Raw genomic sequence first — 16,488 nt, 5'->3', positions numbered from 1 at the left:
AGCCCACCTGAGCTCTGTCCCTTCTGGCCTTGGCCCTCTACCTTCAGAAGAAATGTCCCCCTCGCACCCATTTCCATTGCACCAGCACTCGCAGCTGCAAGGCAAGTCAGATCGACAGGCTAACTCCACAACGCAGGGAGACAACAGCAAGTTTCCAGCAGAATCCGTAAGCTGATCTGCGTCACCACAAGGCCGTACGACAGCAAAGTGGATGGAGGAAAAATGGTGAGAACACACTGCCAGGGCAAGGGGGAGGCCAGGACCATCCAGAGAAAGGCTGCAGTGATATTGCCCTGAGCTGATCATGAAATGACACGGTCAGTTCTTTATGGAGATGGCAACACTTCTCGGGGGGCGGGGGGGGAGAAAAAAAAGAAAAAAAGAAAATAGACTTAATATTTTGATTGTACGGCTCAGAAGATATACCTGGTCAAGTATGTCAGACAATAAAAATAAGCAAAAATTACCTTGATTTGGCTTCTACTAATGAACTAAAATGCAATACTTCTTTTAGAGGCTCTTTCTCAGAATAGGGGATTGTGAAGTATGCACAATTCTTATTTTAAAACATTACTGTTGAATCCTCAAGGGTCTTCAGGTTTTGATAAACATTTTTTTCCACAATTAATTTGCTTATTAATACACGAACAACCAGTACCATTAACATTATATAAACGTTCACATTCTAGCGGTTACATTCCACATGATTTCTTTGATCTAGAGCTTAAGCAACATACTGATACACCTAGACAGATATTTAGATACTCTTAGGTATGCTGAGAGAAGATAGAATGTTTATTACTGAAAGTAATAATTCTTGCAAGAATCTTTTCCCAAATATCAAAGGAAATGAAGTTGTAATCTGTGACAGAAATGGCCTTTGCAGAAAGACACCTCCGAGTTCTCTACGGAAGACTAGTTTTGATTTGACTGATTGAATGCTTGTGAAAATGCACTTTAAAAACATGACTGGACGTTCAATACAATTATTAACCCTTTTTTGCAATAAAAAGAATGAAGATAAGTTTGTATCGCACATATGGCCACAGCTAATTTAGCTGAAAAACAACATCCTTCTATAACAACAACATCCTCTGAAGTTTCTTTATTCTCACTTTCCATTTTGTACTTTCCATCAAGCGTTCTGCATGAAAAGGACTGGAGCCTGCGTCCTTCCAAGCATACGCAGAAGAGATTCCTCTCCAAGGACGGGGATCGTGTAAGAGGAACTGCCGGTTTCACTGACATCTTGCCTAAAAGTTCATATAGAAGCATCTTCTCAACCACACGTATAATCTATTACGGTAACATTCTTTAAAAATTCAGAAAATCTTAAAGTTTATTATTGTGAGCGTTATACCCAAGTATATATTGAGGATATACTGCAAAGTCAGGAAATTATTTTACTATGCTGACTTTCATTAATACGTATTATTTGTCATTGCAAGAAATAATGTTTTCGAATACTTGGGAAGCAGAGAAAACTAATCTTCACAGACTTCTGTGCTGTCGTGAGTAACTCACTTCTATTGGCTTTTAGTGAACGTCACTCTTTGTACACTGACCCAGAGTCCACAGGACATGCAAGGTAATAAGCCACAGAACGCATTCAAGTTATTTACATACACGTGGTAAGCAGTTAACTCCTTCTCAAGTCCCTGAAGTTTTACAAAACAACACTGAAAAATTAGATATAAAATATAAATTAGATATAAATTACATACAAAATATCTAATTTTTCAGTGTTAATTATACAGAGGATGCTTATGTTTGTGATCTTTAGAGATAACTGATTAACATCCATGTGGCAACCCTGGCCGGGTAGTGCTATTAGTTAAAAAGCAAATTTTTTTACTTATCTTTTGTCCAAGAAATCCCTTAGAAACTGGGGTTTGTTGCTGTTTTTGTGGTTTGGTGTGGTTTTTTTAATACTTGTGAAACTAAGTCATGTAAACCTACAGGAAAGAAAATGCAAAATATTATACCTATACTGTGAAAGATTCATATATATTCCTTATTTTAAAAGTAAATAATCATGCTTTTGAAGTCTATTACTACCATATGCAGAAAGGTTAGAATTCAGGTGGAAGCCTACGCCTTCATCTATTTGCTTTTCAGTTTCATAGTCACTTTCCTAAATTTTGCATTCTCCAAGTTTTAAATCGATTTATCTAGCTCTGATACTTTCTTGAGCAATCTTTCTCATTCTCCATAGAAAGTAAGCAACAAAAATGTTCTTACATGCTTATACTTCAGAAATGCAATTCTTTGCCCAAAACTTACTTAAAGTTTCTTCAGAACAGGCCGTAACAGCAGTATGGTAGGAAACAGTTCAACTTCTTCCTCTCTCTTCTCCTTTTAAAAATACATAAATATGAGCATAGCAATGGTTGTGGTGACCTCAGTGCACTCGTGTTAGTAAGATACGAGTGAGCTGTTCTACATCACTAAACAGTCATGATAAAAAAAAAACCTCCAAAGTGCAAAACTCTGAATCCATAGGCAAGCCTTCAACAGTTATATTTTCTACAAGGTTTTCTGCTTCTAAAGTTTTAAGAGATTAAGCAAGAATTATACTAATACACAAAGAGAAGGAAAGGAATTTTAAGTATACAACAACCTGCTATATCCAATCCCAAGATTATTCTTAAGCATGATGAAAAAATCTAAGGATATTTACAAAAATCCACAAAAATTCCAAGTTTAATCGTACTCATCTCTGTTACATAAATGAGATTCCTTTCCTGCCCCACTCCTCCAGCTGGAGCTCTACACTTTCTCTGCACCCTAATACACTGGTTCCAAAGGGGCGTCTCGTCTTTTATCTAGCAAGGTAATTACTCCATAGCTGTATGCATCACCTATGAACCACTGCATACCCTGTATAGACCGTAACACTGTATTTGGAAATTTTCTGTCTACCACATTTCTCAGCGTAGGCTATAAATAGCCTTTTGGGGAAGAAAAAAAAAAAAAAAAGAAGTAGTTGTCTTTACATCTAAGGTCTGTAATTACATTTTTCTCAGGCAGGAGCAGCCCACGGGGTTCAGAGAGGGAAGGAACCGCAGTTGTCGGAAATGCCTGTACTGTAAGTAAACCTTGTGTTTGCCCCAGTTACTGTCTCCTGACCTGATCATGTCGTTTCCCAACCAAACCACCTCCAAAGGAAACCTGAAGTTGGAACTACACAGTACTGACCCCAGAGGGTCCCCGTGCTGCAGAACAGGGACGAGTAGGACGGTAGCACACAGCACCGAGGGCTTTGATAAAATGCCCCAGTGACCTAATAATGCAGTACAATTTCTGGAAACTGCAGACCTCTGTATTTGCTTCGTACTCTAACATAGGAAACGAAATTAGCAACAATTTCAACTGGAGTTATTTCAGAGTATCCAAGGACTAAATTATACCATTAGGCATATTTCAAGCAAATTCCTTCACTGGTAAATCTTCAAGTGCTTCACTTGCATTTCTTTCTTATGTCAAAAAAGAATGATCACTGTTCGTACTCAAGAGTGTTCATCCTTCTCCTCAGCATCTATAATAGGTCATCTGAAAAGGAAACAATAAATCCCCAATCTATCTGATCTATGGGCGTCCTACAGTTCCTTAGAGAAATCAGTTAAATCAGTTCAGATTCCAGCAGATCCTCCTACGCATCTTCAGGATCTCAAACTAGCATTGTGTAAGGGAACAGTGGAAGAATACTTAAGTCTGGGAAAAAAATACACACCAGAAACGTCCTTCAGCTTCCACAAGGCTTTTACAAAATTCTGTACTGAGAGAAACCGGAAAGTGCCCATCGTATCTGGATTTAGAGATTCAATGCCCTAACATCAAGGGGACTTGCAAAGTTCATCTCCAAGAGTTACAAAGTACACTTTGACAGCTGTAAATCAAGATTAAAGAATCAAGTAGCAAAAAAATATGTAGAGAAGCAGCATCAAGCCTGGATGATGGATTCCCAGAAATCAAAGAAGTTAACTGGTACACAGCAGTGAGAACGAAGTATCTGTCAACAGCGAGACATCGAACTGTAAAGGTGACACCACTTCCAATCCAAACAAATCCTTCCTTGATTTCTCCCTTTTATTCAAATAGCGTAAGGCATCTTTTTAACCAAATGACTGTGCCAAGAGTGATGAAATGACAGCAGAGGAGAAAAGCAGCTTTTATATGAAGTAAGACTATACTAGCAGAGCCTTAACAGTCAAGTGCTCTCTTTTAGATTTACCTATAGTCACTCCTAGGAAAAAAAAATATTCTAGAATTCTACTCTGGACCCCATGAAAGGAAACGAAGGGCACTTGACTCAGGGGCATAGAGTGGGTTCGGTCCTATGTGAGAGGACCCTGCAAGAAAGCTTGCTCCTAATAGGCGGCACTGAGAAGCCACGTAAAGCGTAGAGCTTCAAATGCTTTTTCCCTTCCTTCCAGAAATCCTCTTGAAACACAAAAGATGTCAGACACAGGCTTCAATCAAATCAATCTGAAGCTCTTCCACAGGAGCTTACACCTGGACATGTTTTATTATCATTTATTTAACACTATCACCTTCGTATTCTAAGCCAATATTTACAACAGCTTAAGTCTAGGCATAATTTAGCTTGAGGAGAATGAAACTTTCCTTGTGCTACCTCCACTTAAAATCTATCCTCCTGCTGAATCATTATGTTTTTTGAACAGTTAGTATGCAAGTAGCACAAAAGCAAGCATGCTAAATAACAGCGCACAAACTCCTGTTTTCCATGTTTCCCCTCAGTTACATCTGATGTGTTTTTCTGAAGCAGACAGGAAATTTAGACTAACCTTGCTTTCACGGACTGACGGCTGAAAAGTTGAAGTATTCGGAGCAGAACTCCAGGATAGTTTTGCATCTCCTGCTGCCAAAGATACTTACAAGGCAGTATGTTCAACATGAAAGGTTTTGTTCTTGATTTGGAAAAAAAGAAAAATGGCCAATGCCAGGTTGGGTTTCTTTTTATTGTTAAAAGATTAAAGCATAACATTTCACCAAATACAAGAAATTTAGGGGGTTTCTGACATTACAAACATCTGAATCATCAAGAGAAAGTGTTGAGCTATACATAGTCTGATGTTAATCCATCGATTTAATGTATATTAGTACATGCTTAAAACATGGCCAAAATACAGAATCACAAAATAAGTACCTTGATGCTTCTAAATCTGAGACACGTAAGTCAGAGAATTGAGTGCAATAAATTTCCAACGAATGACTATACACTCAATTACAACCTCAGGGCAGAATTATTCCAGAAGGATTGCTAGTTTCTCATGCCTGGCTCATTCACATTCAATTTGGTGAGAACTTTAATTTTGAGAATTTGATAAAAACATTTTGAAAAATACGACATTTAACAAATGTGAAAAAACAAGTTCAGTCTTCACAGGAATATATGGATTTCTTGCCACTCCAGTCCTTAATTGCCTGTATGTTTTACAAATCTTTACAAAACTAATTTGTATCCATTTTGGTTTCAAAAACATAGTACATCTGAAAAATAAAATATGACTCTACTGATGGGTAATACAAAGACATGAACACGTATTTAAAATGACTTTCGAAAGTAAATCATTTCAGTAATACAGCTATAAGACAAGTTAAACATAGTACAATAAACCATGCATCTTCTGACTTGTCAGATCAGCTAAACTACTCAGTTAACATACAGCAACACTTTTGAACACTTCCGTAAATTCAGCTTTTCTAACACAAGGGAAAAAAAAACAGATTAAATTTGTTCTTCAAGTGGTTCAAGGCTGTCCAAATGTTTTTTAGGTGTATCATCACTATGACGGCTTTGGCAATGGGTTAAATGTTTCTTAAAGCCTCGGGGAAAATTTGATTCGAAATTACAACGTGGACACTTCAACAAACTTTGACCATGAGCAGCAACATGGTTTTTAAGAAGAGACTCCAAGAGAAAAGCTTTGCCACATATTTTACATTTGTATGGGCTTTGAACATTATGCTTGTTAACTAAATGGTGCAAGACGGCACCTTTTTTCATTGCACGACAGCAACAAATTTTGCAGTAATACTTTCCCTTGCCACGCTTCATGTATTTTGCTATTTCTTCCTCAGAGATGAAAGCCTCTTTCTCTTCAGTAAACTGCAGCACACACTGCGGCTGCATGGGAGTAGTTGCATCTATTTTGCTCTCTTTGCCATAATCAGATGGCTCCATATCATACTGCTCTTGGTCACTGTTGGATTCTTGCTCCTTTATCTCCATCGAGTCCATCTCTGTTTTTCCACACTCACTGCTATTTAGTTCAGAATCTGAGTTCTCCTGGTTTTCCTTCTTGGGCTTCTTTTTTGGGCATGAATATAACATGTCTTCTGGTGATTCTTTGGCTAATATTGATTGTTCATCCTGTGAGAATAAATCATCCAGTGGTTTCTGATCATCTAAACTGTGAGAAAGAAAGTCACTCTCACCAGACTCACTAGGTGTCTGGGGCTCGGAGGAAAAACCTGGAGCAGATTTGTGAGGCTCGGAAAACAGGATATTCTTCTGGATTTCAGAAGATACAGTAGTTTCAGCATGTCTCTGGACATCAGAGGATAAAGCAGCAGCAGGCTTCTGCATCTCAGAAAATACAGCATGCTTTTGTACATCAGGGGAAACAGCAGATTTCTGGGAGTCAGTAAAAACAGCTTGTTTGGGGGTCTCGGGAGAAACAGAAGGAGTAGGTTTCTGGGACTCAGTAAAGAGGCCATGTTTCTGAATTTCAGGAGAAGCAGATTTCTGAGACTCTAGAAAGGAAGTAGGCTCCTGAACTTCAGAGGAAATGGGAGCAAGTTTCTGGGCTTCAGAAAATAGGGCATGCTTCTGGACTTCAGAAGAAACAAGAGCTGGTTTCTGGGCATCAGAACATAGGGCATGTTTTTGGCCTTCAGCAGAAACAGCAGAAGTAGAGACCTGATTCTGGGGCTCAGAAAAGACAGCACGTTTCTGGACATCAGTAGAAACAGTAGGATTAGATTTACGAGACTCTGGGAACAGAGCTCTTTTCCGAGGTTCAGGGAAATGAGCCCGTTTCTGAACCTCAGACGAAGCAGCAGAGGTGGATTTCTGAGTTTCAGAAAAATACATAGATTTCCGGGACTCAGAGAGTTTCCAAGATTCAGGAGATACCGAAGCACCAGGCTTACGGACCTCGGGAAAGAAAGAAGGCTTCCACGAGTCAGAGGAAACGGTGTGACTAGACTTTCGGAGCTCAGGAGAAACAGGGGGAGAATGCTTCCACGTGTCAGGGGACAGAACAGGTTTCCAGCCTTCAGGGTAAACAGATGAGATGGGTTTCCACGGCTCAGAAGAAACAAGAGTAGACTTCTGGGATTCAGAAAAGGACGTAGATTTCCACGAGTCAGAAACAAGCCTCCTAGGCTCTGGCGATACAACAGGGCCAGGCCTTCGGGACTCAGGGGCAGACCTCCGGGATTCTACGGACACCGACATGGCAGGCTTCGGAGCCCAGGGAGAAACCGTGGAAGACTTCTGCACCTCATGAGGTGTAGATCTCCAGGGCTCAGGGGAAACAGTCGGACCAGGTCTCCATGACTCTGGCGAAACTGCAGGAGCAGGCCTCCGGCTTTCAGGAGAAGAAGCAGAACCAGGCCTACGCATTTGAGAAGGATGCCTCCGGGGCTCAGGAGACCCAGCTGGGGCATACCTTCGTGGTTCAGGGGATACTGCTGGAGTAGGTTTCTTTGGCTCTGGCGACACAGCTGGGGAGTACCTGCGGGGTTCCGGAGACACAGCGGGAGAATGGCGACGGGGCTCTGGTGATACAGCGGGGGAATGCCGACGGGGCTCTGGAGACATTGCTGGGGCTGGCTTCTGCGGGTCGGGGGACACAGCAGGAGATGGCTTCTGTGGGTCGGGGGACACAGCAGGAGACAGCTTCTCTGAGTCTGGGGATACAGCTGAGGCTAACTTCTCTGGATCTGGAGATGTGGCCTGGGCTGACTTTTCTGGATCTGGGGACGTGGCCTGGGCTGACTTCTCTGGCTCCGAGGAAGTCGCCTGAGCCGACTTCTGGGGCTCTGGGGACACTGATGATTTCTGAAGCTTGGGGGAAACAACAGGTTCAGATTTGGGGAGTTCAGGAGAAAGGGCAGGTTTGCGCGACTCAGGGGAAAGGGTAGGTTTCTGTGGCTCCAATGTGACACTTTTTTTGGAGGAATCTGAATCTCCTTCTACCTGTTCCTTCCGCTCCTCATTCCACTTCTCAGGTGCTGCATGTTGTGCTGTGATGTGATAATACACGTTGCAATACATCTTGCTGGTAAAGAAACATTTGTGGCAGTGAAACAGTTTTGCACTTTTTTGATAAAATATAAGTTTACCCAAACCAGCAGCATCCATTTCATCACAATACTCTGGGTGTATGGTACCCATATGAATTTGTATGTTTTCATAGTCCGTTCCTCTGAAGCTGCAGTGATCACACTCTAAGCGCTCTGTGGTTTTACGTAGTATCTGCAACATGTCCATTTTTCTATGGTCAGTAACAGTTTTCACAGCACTGCACCTTTTAAAGAGCAAGCTTCAGTTCCTGCAATAAAGGAAAAAAATCTGTATAGTTAGCTGTCAACATTAATTTCAACTCTTTGTCATTCCTAAATAACCACATGTGCTTTGTTCCCCCTCCATTTCAGAAAGCATATCTTCTGCATAGGTACTAACTACTTCATAAAGAAATCCAAATATAGGTCTCTCCAACTTCTGCAAATCCTTTTACATCATTAGAACCTGAAAAACAAAGCTTATATTTAACAATAGGCCTTCCTATCTATGTAAAAAAATCTGCAAGCAAATGATAAAAAAAGAACCGAGGTGATGAAGAGCTAAGTTTATGTTTCATTTGATAAATGTGACTTGCTTTCTCAGTTGTCTCTTCTTCCCAGATTTGAAGTGTTTTTATTTACATCACACATGTAAACTGAAAACAAAAAGTACTTTGAAACAGTGCCACTGAGATAAAGCCATTTCAAAACTGCATCTTCATCATAAAATTTCAAAACAAATCAGCTGGTTTTGACACACAAAAAAAATTTCAAGAAGAAAACAGGAGCCTAAAACCTAGGCTCTGTTTTCGTCTGTTAAACACTGTTTTCCTTTCACTAATTACATGAGAAACAAAAGCTGCTGCTCATAAAGACTTTATCCATTATGAAAAGAATTTTTTCCATTCCATTATTTCATCCGCTGCCCTAATAACAATAAAAATACTACTTAAAAAAACCAGCAATGACTTTTTTCCCACTTGGTGTAGTTGACAGCCCTCTGTATTCAAAACATTGTTTGCTTCACCCCAAAGAGAAAGATGGACATTTCTCAAAATTGCTGTTTTTGTAAGACCTTAAAAAAAAAAAAAAACCAACACCACAGAAATGCAGCATCTGAAATGCAAATAATTTTTAATGATTTGGCTAGATTCCACTATTTCCAACAGAATTTACCCAGATTAACTACTACAATAAGCAGAAAACCAATTCTAACCATATTCTGTAAGTCATTTTCACGTAAATGTGGGAGGTATCTCTACGGTGAAAAGGAATATTTGGACATTTATGTGAAATGCACAGGCTTTTTTCCTGTAGGTTCAAATTAAACAGATGTTACATGATTATCATGCTAAACTACCAACCTAATTTTGGGGGTCTTGTAAGACACACTGTTTCAAAACACACAAATTTTTTGTGTCATTTTAACATTAATTTTCCTGTCTAAATATAAATTAGACTAACAACTAATCTAAAAACATGCATCCAAAGCAAGTTTTCTTAATTTATTCCTGAAGCATTTTTACCCTGGTTTCTTATGGAAATGAGGCTTACACAAACACATTGCCCTACAGTCAATGCCAATCAAATTGGACAAAGCAATCCAGTCTCATTTTAAATTTCTACAAGTTTCATGAAAATCAGGAACTGAGTAGAGAATGAAAGAAATGTCTCCACTGAGGCTAAGGCTGAATATTTCACTTAACAGTTACTGGCTCTGTTTAGCCTGTAATCAGTACATAAATGGTCAGTATGCAAATAGTCTTAAAACCTGCAGAACAAGTAGTGTCTGATTCAGCTTGTAATTAGGGAAAAAGAGGTGGAATTAAAAATACTACAGCGGTGAGCTGCTTTGGATTTGGGGCAGGGACAGAATGAAAGTAAATTAGCAGTGGTGCTAAAGGATGACATGGATACAGAAGAAGAAAAAAAAAAACAAACAAACAGGGAAGAGGGATAGGCTGAGGAGCAGAGGGCACAAATCCCTGAGAAATAAAGGTTCACCAGCTCAGCTGCTCACGGAACAACTCCTTTGCATGCACTATGCATACACACTTCACATTAAGTCACAGGAATAGGTAGATTTCCAATCGGGAAGCATGGTGGGACCACGGACAGAGCTTGAAGAGGAATCCTGCTTTACATCTATGAGGCAAATGAACAGCATCCGACCACAGGCTAGCTACACACGAGAAGTAACTGCACTGCTCTACAAATACTGAAGTGGAAGGTCCTTTGGGGTACAAATTGCAGTTTCGCAGCACCATCAGTAGCCATACAGAAGACACCCCAAAATGTAGTCACACCGCATTCGGTGTTGACCACAAAGCACTTCCCAACATCTTATAACAAACTTCATATTCCTGTAAAAGATCAAAACAAAACACAAAGATAATAGCAGTGCTCAGTGGTCTGTATCTCGGCAATAGCAAACAACTTGTCAGTTGAAAAATCCCAAAGCAAGCACGTCTTAACACTCCAAAAGATCTAGAAGTCTTCAGAACTTAGGGTTTATTTTTTTGGTCGGGGGATTTGGGGCGATGGGAGCAAAGGAAGATTTCAATTTGAAAGCAAAAAATTCTGAATTTATCATACGAGCTAAAGAAAAAGAATTTATTTTTTAATCAAATCACAGCAGAACATAATTAGGACAATAAGGACATACCGCACTAATCACATTTTCAGAACTGAAAAGGAATTTGTCACTCCCGAAATTGGTGGTAATCCTGAATTGTCCGTTTTCTTTTCTCTAGAAAACCAAAAAAGGCTTTTCCAAACTGAATTTATCATCGCTTACAACAAAGTTTACCAGACAATCTCTTCTATCCTCTTCATAATTTCCCTCCTCTTTACACATCACCTAACTGTTGCCCTTTCTGGAGTTTTCTGTTATTCACTCCTCTCAACTACACTTCACCCCACCTCCCATCCTCTCCTTTTATTCAGTCCTATCTTACTTTACAATGGAAGTTTCCATTTTCTTTCCAAATGCAACAGTGAGAAAAGGTCCCTGGCTCCCTACCACAAATTGTCCAAGTTGTTGCTAAGCTTTTTTGACCAGGAGGTTATTCTGGAACTGGAGAAGTTACAGGCATTTCCTCATTTTCATCTCCAGACATTTAAAGGTTGAGACATTCAAGCCTTTGGCATAAGAAATAACATCAAAGAGTTGGTGGTACTTTCTCTCACACTGCCATCACGTTTTTAATTTTATAACTTCAGTACACTGTAGCTGGCAGTCACTGAAGAAATTGCCTCTTCTGCTGAAATCTCTACTTAATTGAGGCATACTACTGAGCAAGACAACTCTTTGGTATTGCAGCACCTTAGGCCATGACTCCACGGAATAGTAAATCTAGTTTTAGAATAGTGACTGTGAGACCAGTAACAAACTTGAACGGGGCTGAGCCACTATTAACTCAAGCTGTCAATTTCAATTTGTTGAAGCATTTCTGAAGGAGTAAACTCTGAAATGTTGCTGGTTCACTTAGCACATATCTGAATAGCTAGTCTGTAAGATTTTCCTGTCAATCCCTCCTGATCCCTTCTCACTTTGAGCTCAAATGCCACTGTCTTTACATAGCTCTGATTACTGCCCTCCTCTATACTCAAGTTTGTCACACAGATAACTGTCTGCTTCACATTTCTCTTTGCCGTCAACTCCTGCATCAGAACTTGTTTTGCGCTGGATCCTGCCTTGCCTAGTTGGGTGAAAGTTTGAGGAACAGCATGTCACTGTTTTCTAAACAGGCCCATGCCAGCAGAGCCAGCCAGGCTAGAAACCATATGCTCAATAACCAGGTCCCCACGGCTTTGGACTTGCATGAACGGTGATGTTATCTGTGCTCAGCGGCATCTTTTTGGCAACACTAAAAAAGATGGACCACGCTCCCTCTGCGTAAATGCTTTATTACAGTCATCAGAGGGACCTAGGTCTGCAGTGCTCCAACTCAAACCCATAAAAAGGGGCAAGAAAAACGATTGATGCTATCGAACTGGCGGGGTGCCCCATGTGCACTGCAGAGAACTTGACCAAATACCAAGACCAAACGTAGTTACGGTTGTCTGAAGCCCTTTGAGGGAAAGTATGAATTTTGGGATGAAGATCAAGTTGTCATGAGAGACAGGTCCCCCATGAAACACAGCAGAAGGGAGATGGCCACTAGACTATCTCTCAAGCCTGCTGAAGACTCCTAGGAGAGACAAACTAGCTGCCACCCAGCCAAGTACAGATAACTGCTATGCAGGCCCCAGGCCACTTTGTTTTGTTGAACACTCTGTCAGGCCCTACCTGTTTTGTAAAAAGGACACTTCAGCATTGCCCCTACTGAAACTCACAGTTACAGGATGTGCCATGCCACAGTGGCTATAGCTGAGGCTGTGCTGCATGCCACTTTAAGACGACAAAGCGCACCACATTCCTTAATCGCTATTTCTGCATCCCCTCCTACTTTTCTCACTTTTCATGGCTGCAACACTGAGAAAACAAATACCGATACAGCCAAACAGAACTAATTATCTATCCTGAGAACACACTGCAATTGAAGCAGAAGCCTGAAGCTCAGCATTTACGCTTGTCCTGTGTCCACATCCTGTCTTCATTTCAAGACGAAATACTAAGATTCAACTAAGATTCTGGAGGTTGCAATACTAAACTTTAGCTTAAGGCAGCCAAGACTCATTCGGAGTCTTCCTGAGACATGAAGATTTCCACTGAAATCTACCTGAACAGGTAAGTGCTTCTGTCTACAAGCTCACTATATCCACAGATACCAAGCACCATCAGCATCATCAGCACCAACTCAGCTCTTAGCTTGACTAAAGGTTTTTGCTGACCTGAAGTGACATAGATCAATGTCCATCACTCAGGTTAAAAGCTGCTTGAAGAGACCCAGAGATCTCAGCAGTGGGACCACCAGTCTCCGTTTTTGCTCCATCGGCCACCTCTCCCCATCCCCCTTCTTTCACGCATGTCTAGAACCTACATACAAAGGTTCCTACCACCAGCTCTCTCCTCTCTCCACAGAGATGCTGAAGATCCTTACACCAGTTCCTGTCCTCTACACTGCAGTTCTGGCCATAATCTCCTCTACCACAGGAAGAACAGAAAAACAGCAGGGGAAAAGGATCGGTAATGAGGACCCATATCTACCTGAGAAAAGAACAACCATCACTACTTTTCTTGCTTGGTTCTCAGCATCCGAGAGGCCAAAGTCATGATTTGGTGGAAAGAAAAAGTACCCAAGAAGTCAGAGGCTAAAGTTGGCTACGTATACTGCAGGGCAACCACAGAGCGCAGCCAAACTGCATCGGCAATCTCTGTTGATCTCATGTTAGACTAAGCAATAGGAGTGGCCTAAGCTAATGCACAGAGCAGACAGACCTCCTGGTATCTTCCTGGCCACTGCAGAGCCAGTTCCTGCATTCGGCATCCCATCATCCACGAGGATCCCACTAAAGATTAAGCCATACTTCCTACAGCCTCTCAAAAACCTCCCAGTAGCAGAAAAGACATGTGCAGGAGATACTGTGTATAAGAAAGAATCCACCCAGGGGATGGCACAACACTGACTCTGGCAGCTAACAAGATGTCTCCACTTCTCAACCCCATTCCAATTTCATAGCTACACATCCACTAATCATTTCAGGTTATTTTTAATAAGCACATTCTACATTAAGTGTTGCAGCATTTAATATATTCCTGCATTTTTCCTCTACAGAGGATAAGCTGTGACTGTCATGAGGCAGAGCCAGAGGAAAGCAATGAAGGACTCAAAGCTAAAGATCTAGACTGCCTGTGAGCACAGAAAATTACACGTTGCTTTTGATATGACATGTAGAATTTCGGAACACAGCAACAAGTAGTCTGTCATATCATCCTTCAAAATCAGACTGTCCTGGTTCTCACTGGCAGAAGGATCTATACCTCTTTTCCTCTTGAGAAAGAATCAATCCTGGTGAGACACAAGCAGATAATGAGGACATGCAACACACATCAATGATGCCAGCACAGTTGGGAAAGCCCTCAAGAAGAAAGTCCTCTATTTTCTGTGATTCCCTATATCCACATTGGATTCCCTACATACAATGTGAGCTAAGACTTAAAAACGGTGCTGCCATCCATGCAACCTTAAAATGACAGGCAACACACCAGCGGGAAGTAGAGGTGTCCAATGACCTCCTACTCAACTCCAAGACACCATTCTATCTATCATTATGTTCATCAAGCAAAGGACAAAATCAGCCCGTACTTCTATGAATGCTCACCTTCCTATGGTAATCCTCCAACCTCTACGAAGCACCACGCATCACAACTCTACTCTGATTAGCACAGTCACTGCACAGGAAGGATGGCTGTTCATTTTCATCAGCCTTGCAATTTTCTTGCAGGCAAACAGTTCAGCCATTTCCTCTATCAGTGAAGAGGGCCAATGGTAAAGTTTGTTCCCAGTACAAGAAAGCGGGATACAGCTGCATCACTGCCTCTACTAGCAGAAGATCCAGACTATTGCTGTGTTTAAGCAAAAGGAAAAATGACATGTTCTTGCAGTGCCAAAAAGTAAATGGCAGTCTGGTGGCAACATGATGCTTCTCTTGAAGCTACATCCCTGTGTTGTGACTGACAGAAGAAACAGAAGTTTAGCTCCCAGAGGAAGCTGCACACAAGCATCCCCACAGTGCAGCAGAGCAGGCACTTCACAACGCAAACGGCAGGTAAGGGGGTCAGTTCCAACACACCATGAACAAGACAGGCAGTGCTACGCTCCTGTTAATCCAGCAGCATCCACAGGAATCTGACTGCGTCCTCACAACCAAACTCCCAGCTATCAGCCCATCTATACGGGCTAAGTTCCATCAGCAACGATCGCTGACCTGCATCTTTAAAATTACACACCTAAAAAAGGCACAAACACCCTGACCTGGCCAGCCACTGAAACGGTCAGATACACTGTGAGAACACGTGAGACACCAGATCCAGGCAGGAAACGGCTGTATTATGCAGTCCCATGTTTCCAGGAAAGGTTCAAGTCAGAGGGAAGTTGCAAAGTGACAATACTCGATGCACATGCAGATGACTTAAGAAACACAAAGGGGACAGAACTGCAGCTATTTTGCAAGATTTCCACCTCTGCTAGGAGAATGACAAGTCTACACACCAACATTAGTTCGTAATACAAGAGCTAACAACAGTCTAAACTGCAGAGTAGCATCAATGTACCTATGACAGATTCGGGGTAGGAAAAATTAATTCCACGTACTTCTGACAGGGCTTTCTAACTCCAAATTCACAATTCCGCACAGCTAGCTTCCAAAAATGGCCCCAGAAACCTTATTTCTGCAGTGCTGAACTTGAGCTAACGAAGTGCCACTGGACCCACCAGAGCACACAATTTAGTCAGGAACTGTGAATTAAGGTTGTGAATCTTGGTGACGTCAGGCAAAGAATTCCATTTACATTACCCTGAAAGCAAATGTGGCTCAAGGGGAGCTTATGGAAGAGAAAAATGAAATCCAAAGTCTCTATATTCCTAACTTGTAAACCACTCGGTACAAGTCAAGCTCCCAGTTACCCCTCTTACTTCTAACAGTGCTGAATTGTTATCAGCTAACACAGCTCCCCTCTGCACAGTCAAGCATCCAGTCCTACGAACACCTGCACCCGCTACTACAGGGTATGGCTCCTCCAGCCCATCTCCAGGCTCCAAAAAGTGAGTGCAGTTAACACAAACGAGCCTCCTTCACTTCAGAAGCCGGCTCTAAAATGCCACCAATAGTCGACTCGCTTCATCCATCCCTAACGACGCAAGGATGCAACCCAGTGACACGTTTTGAGCCTTCGGTTTGCATCTGCCTCACTGCTCTCACGGGCGACGCAGTCCCTCCTCGCAGCTGTTTCTGTCACGAGTGAAGAGGACAGTCCCCTCGGGCACACGTCCCGTGCAAAACTCTCTTCCCCGAGGCGCCTCGCAGCATTCCGCTATGAGGAAAGCAGAACTCGCAGCGTGCTCCACCTGCTCCTCGCTCCGCCGGCCATGGCTTTAACTTTCTTTCGGGGAGGGGGTGCCTGCGGGCTAGGCTTTCCCACGGCAGGCAGCTTCGCCCCCGCCCGGCCCCCGCGGGGCCGCTTCCCCCGGGGCAGGGGGCCACGCCGCCCGCCCATTCATTCCCGCA

General features: G+C 42.0%; 1 protein-coding gene across 1 annotated transcript; it reads right to left on the bottom strand.

Annotated features, from left to right (window-relative positions):
• Nucleotides 1–4,963: 4,963 nt before the first annotated feature.
• Nucleotides 4,964–8,723, bottom strand: CHAMP1 (chromosome alignment maintaining phosphoprotein 1). Its single transcript, XM_009276094.2, has one exon. The coding sequence runs from the start codon at nt 8,522–8,524 to the stop codon at nt 5,753–5,755; it is 2,772 nt and encodes a 923-aa protein (XP_009274369.1). The 5' UTR covers nt 8,525–8,723; the 3' UTR covers nt 4,964–5,752.
• Between the last annotated feature and the right edge of the window lie 7,765 nt (nt 8,724–16,488).

The sequence above is a fragment of the Aptenodytes forsteri genome, unplaced genomic scaffold (genome assembly GCF_000699145.1).
Source record: "Aptenodytes forsteri isolate BGI_AS27 unplaced genomic scaffold, ASM69914v1 Scaffold96, whole genome shotgun sequence".
In the NCBI taxonomy this organism is placed as follows: domain Eukaryota; kingdom Metazoa; phylum Chordata; class Aves; order Sphenisciformes; family Spheniscidae; genus Aptenodytes; species Aptenodytes forsteri.
Note: the sequence above shows the minus strand (reverse complement) of the source record. Positions and strands in the feature narration are given on the sequence as shown.

What these genes read in the sequence shown, in the direction of transcription:
- CHAMP1 (XM_009276094.2), bottom strand. Translation starts at nt 8,524, where the DNA reads ATGGACATGTTGCAGATACTACGTAAAACCACAGAGCGCTTAGAGTGT.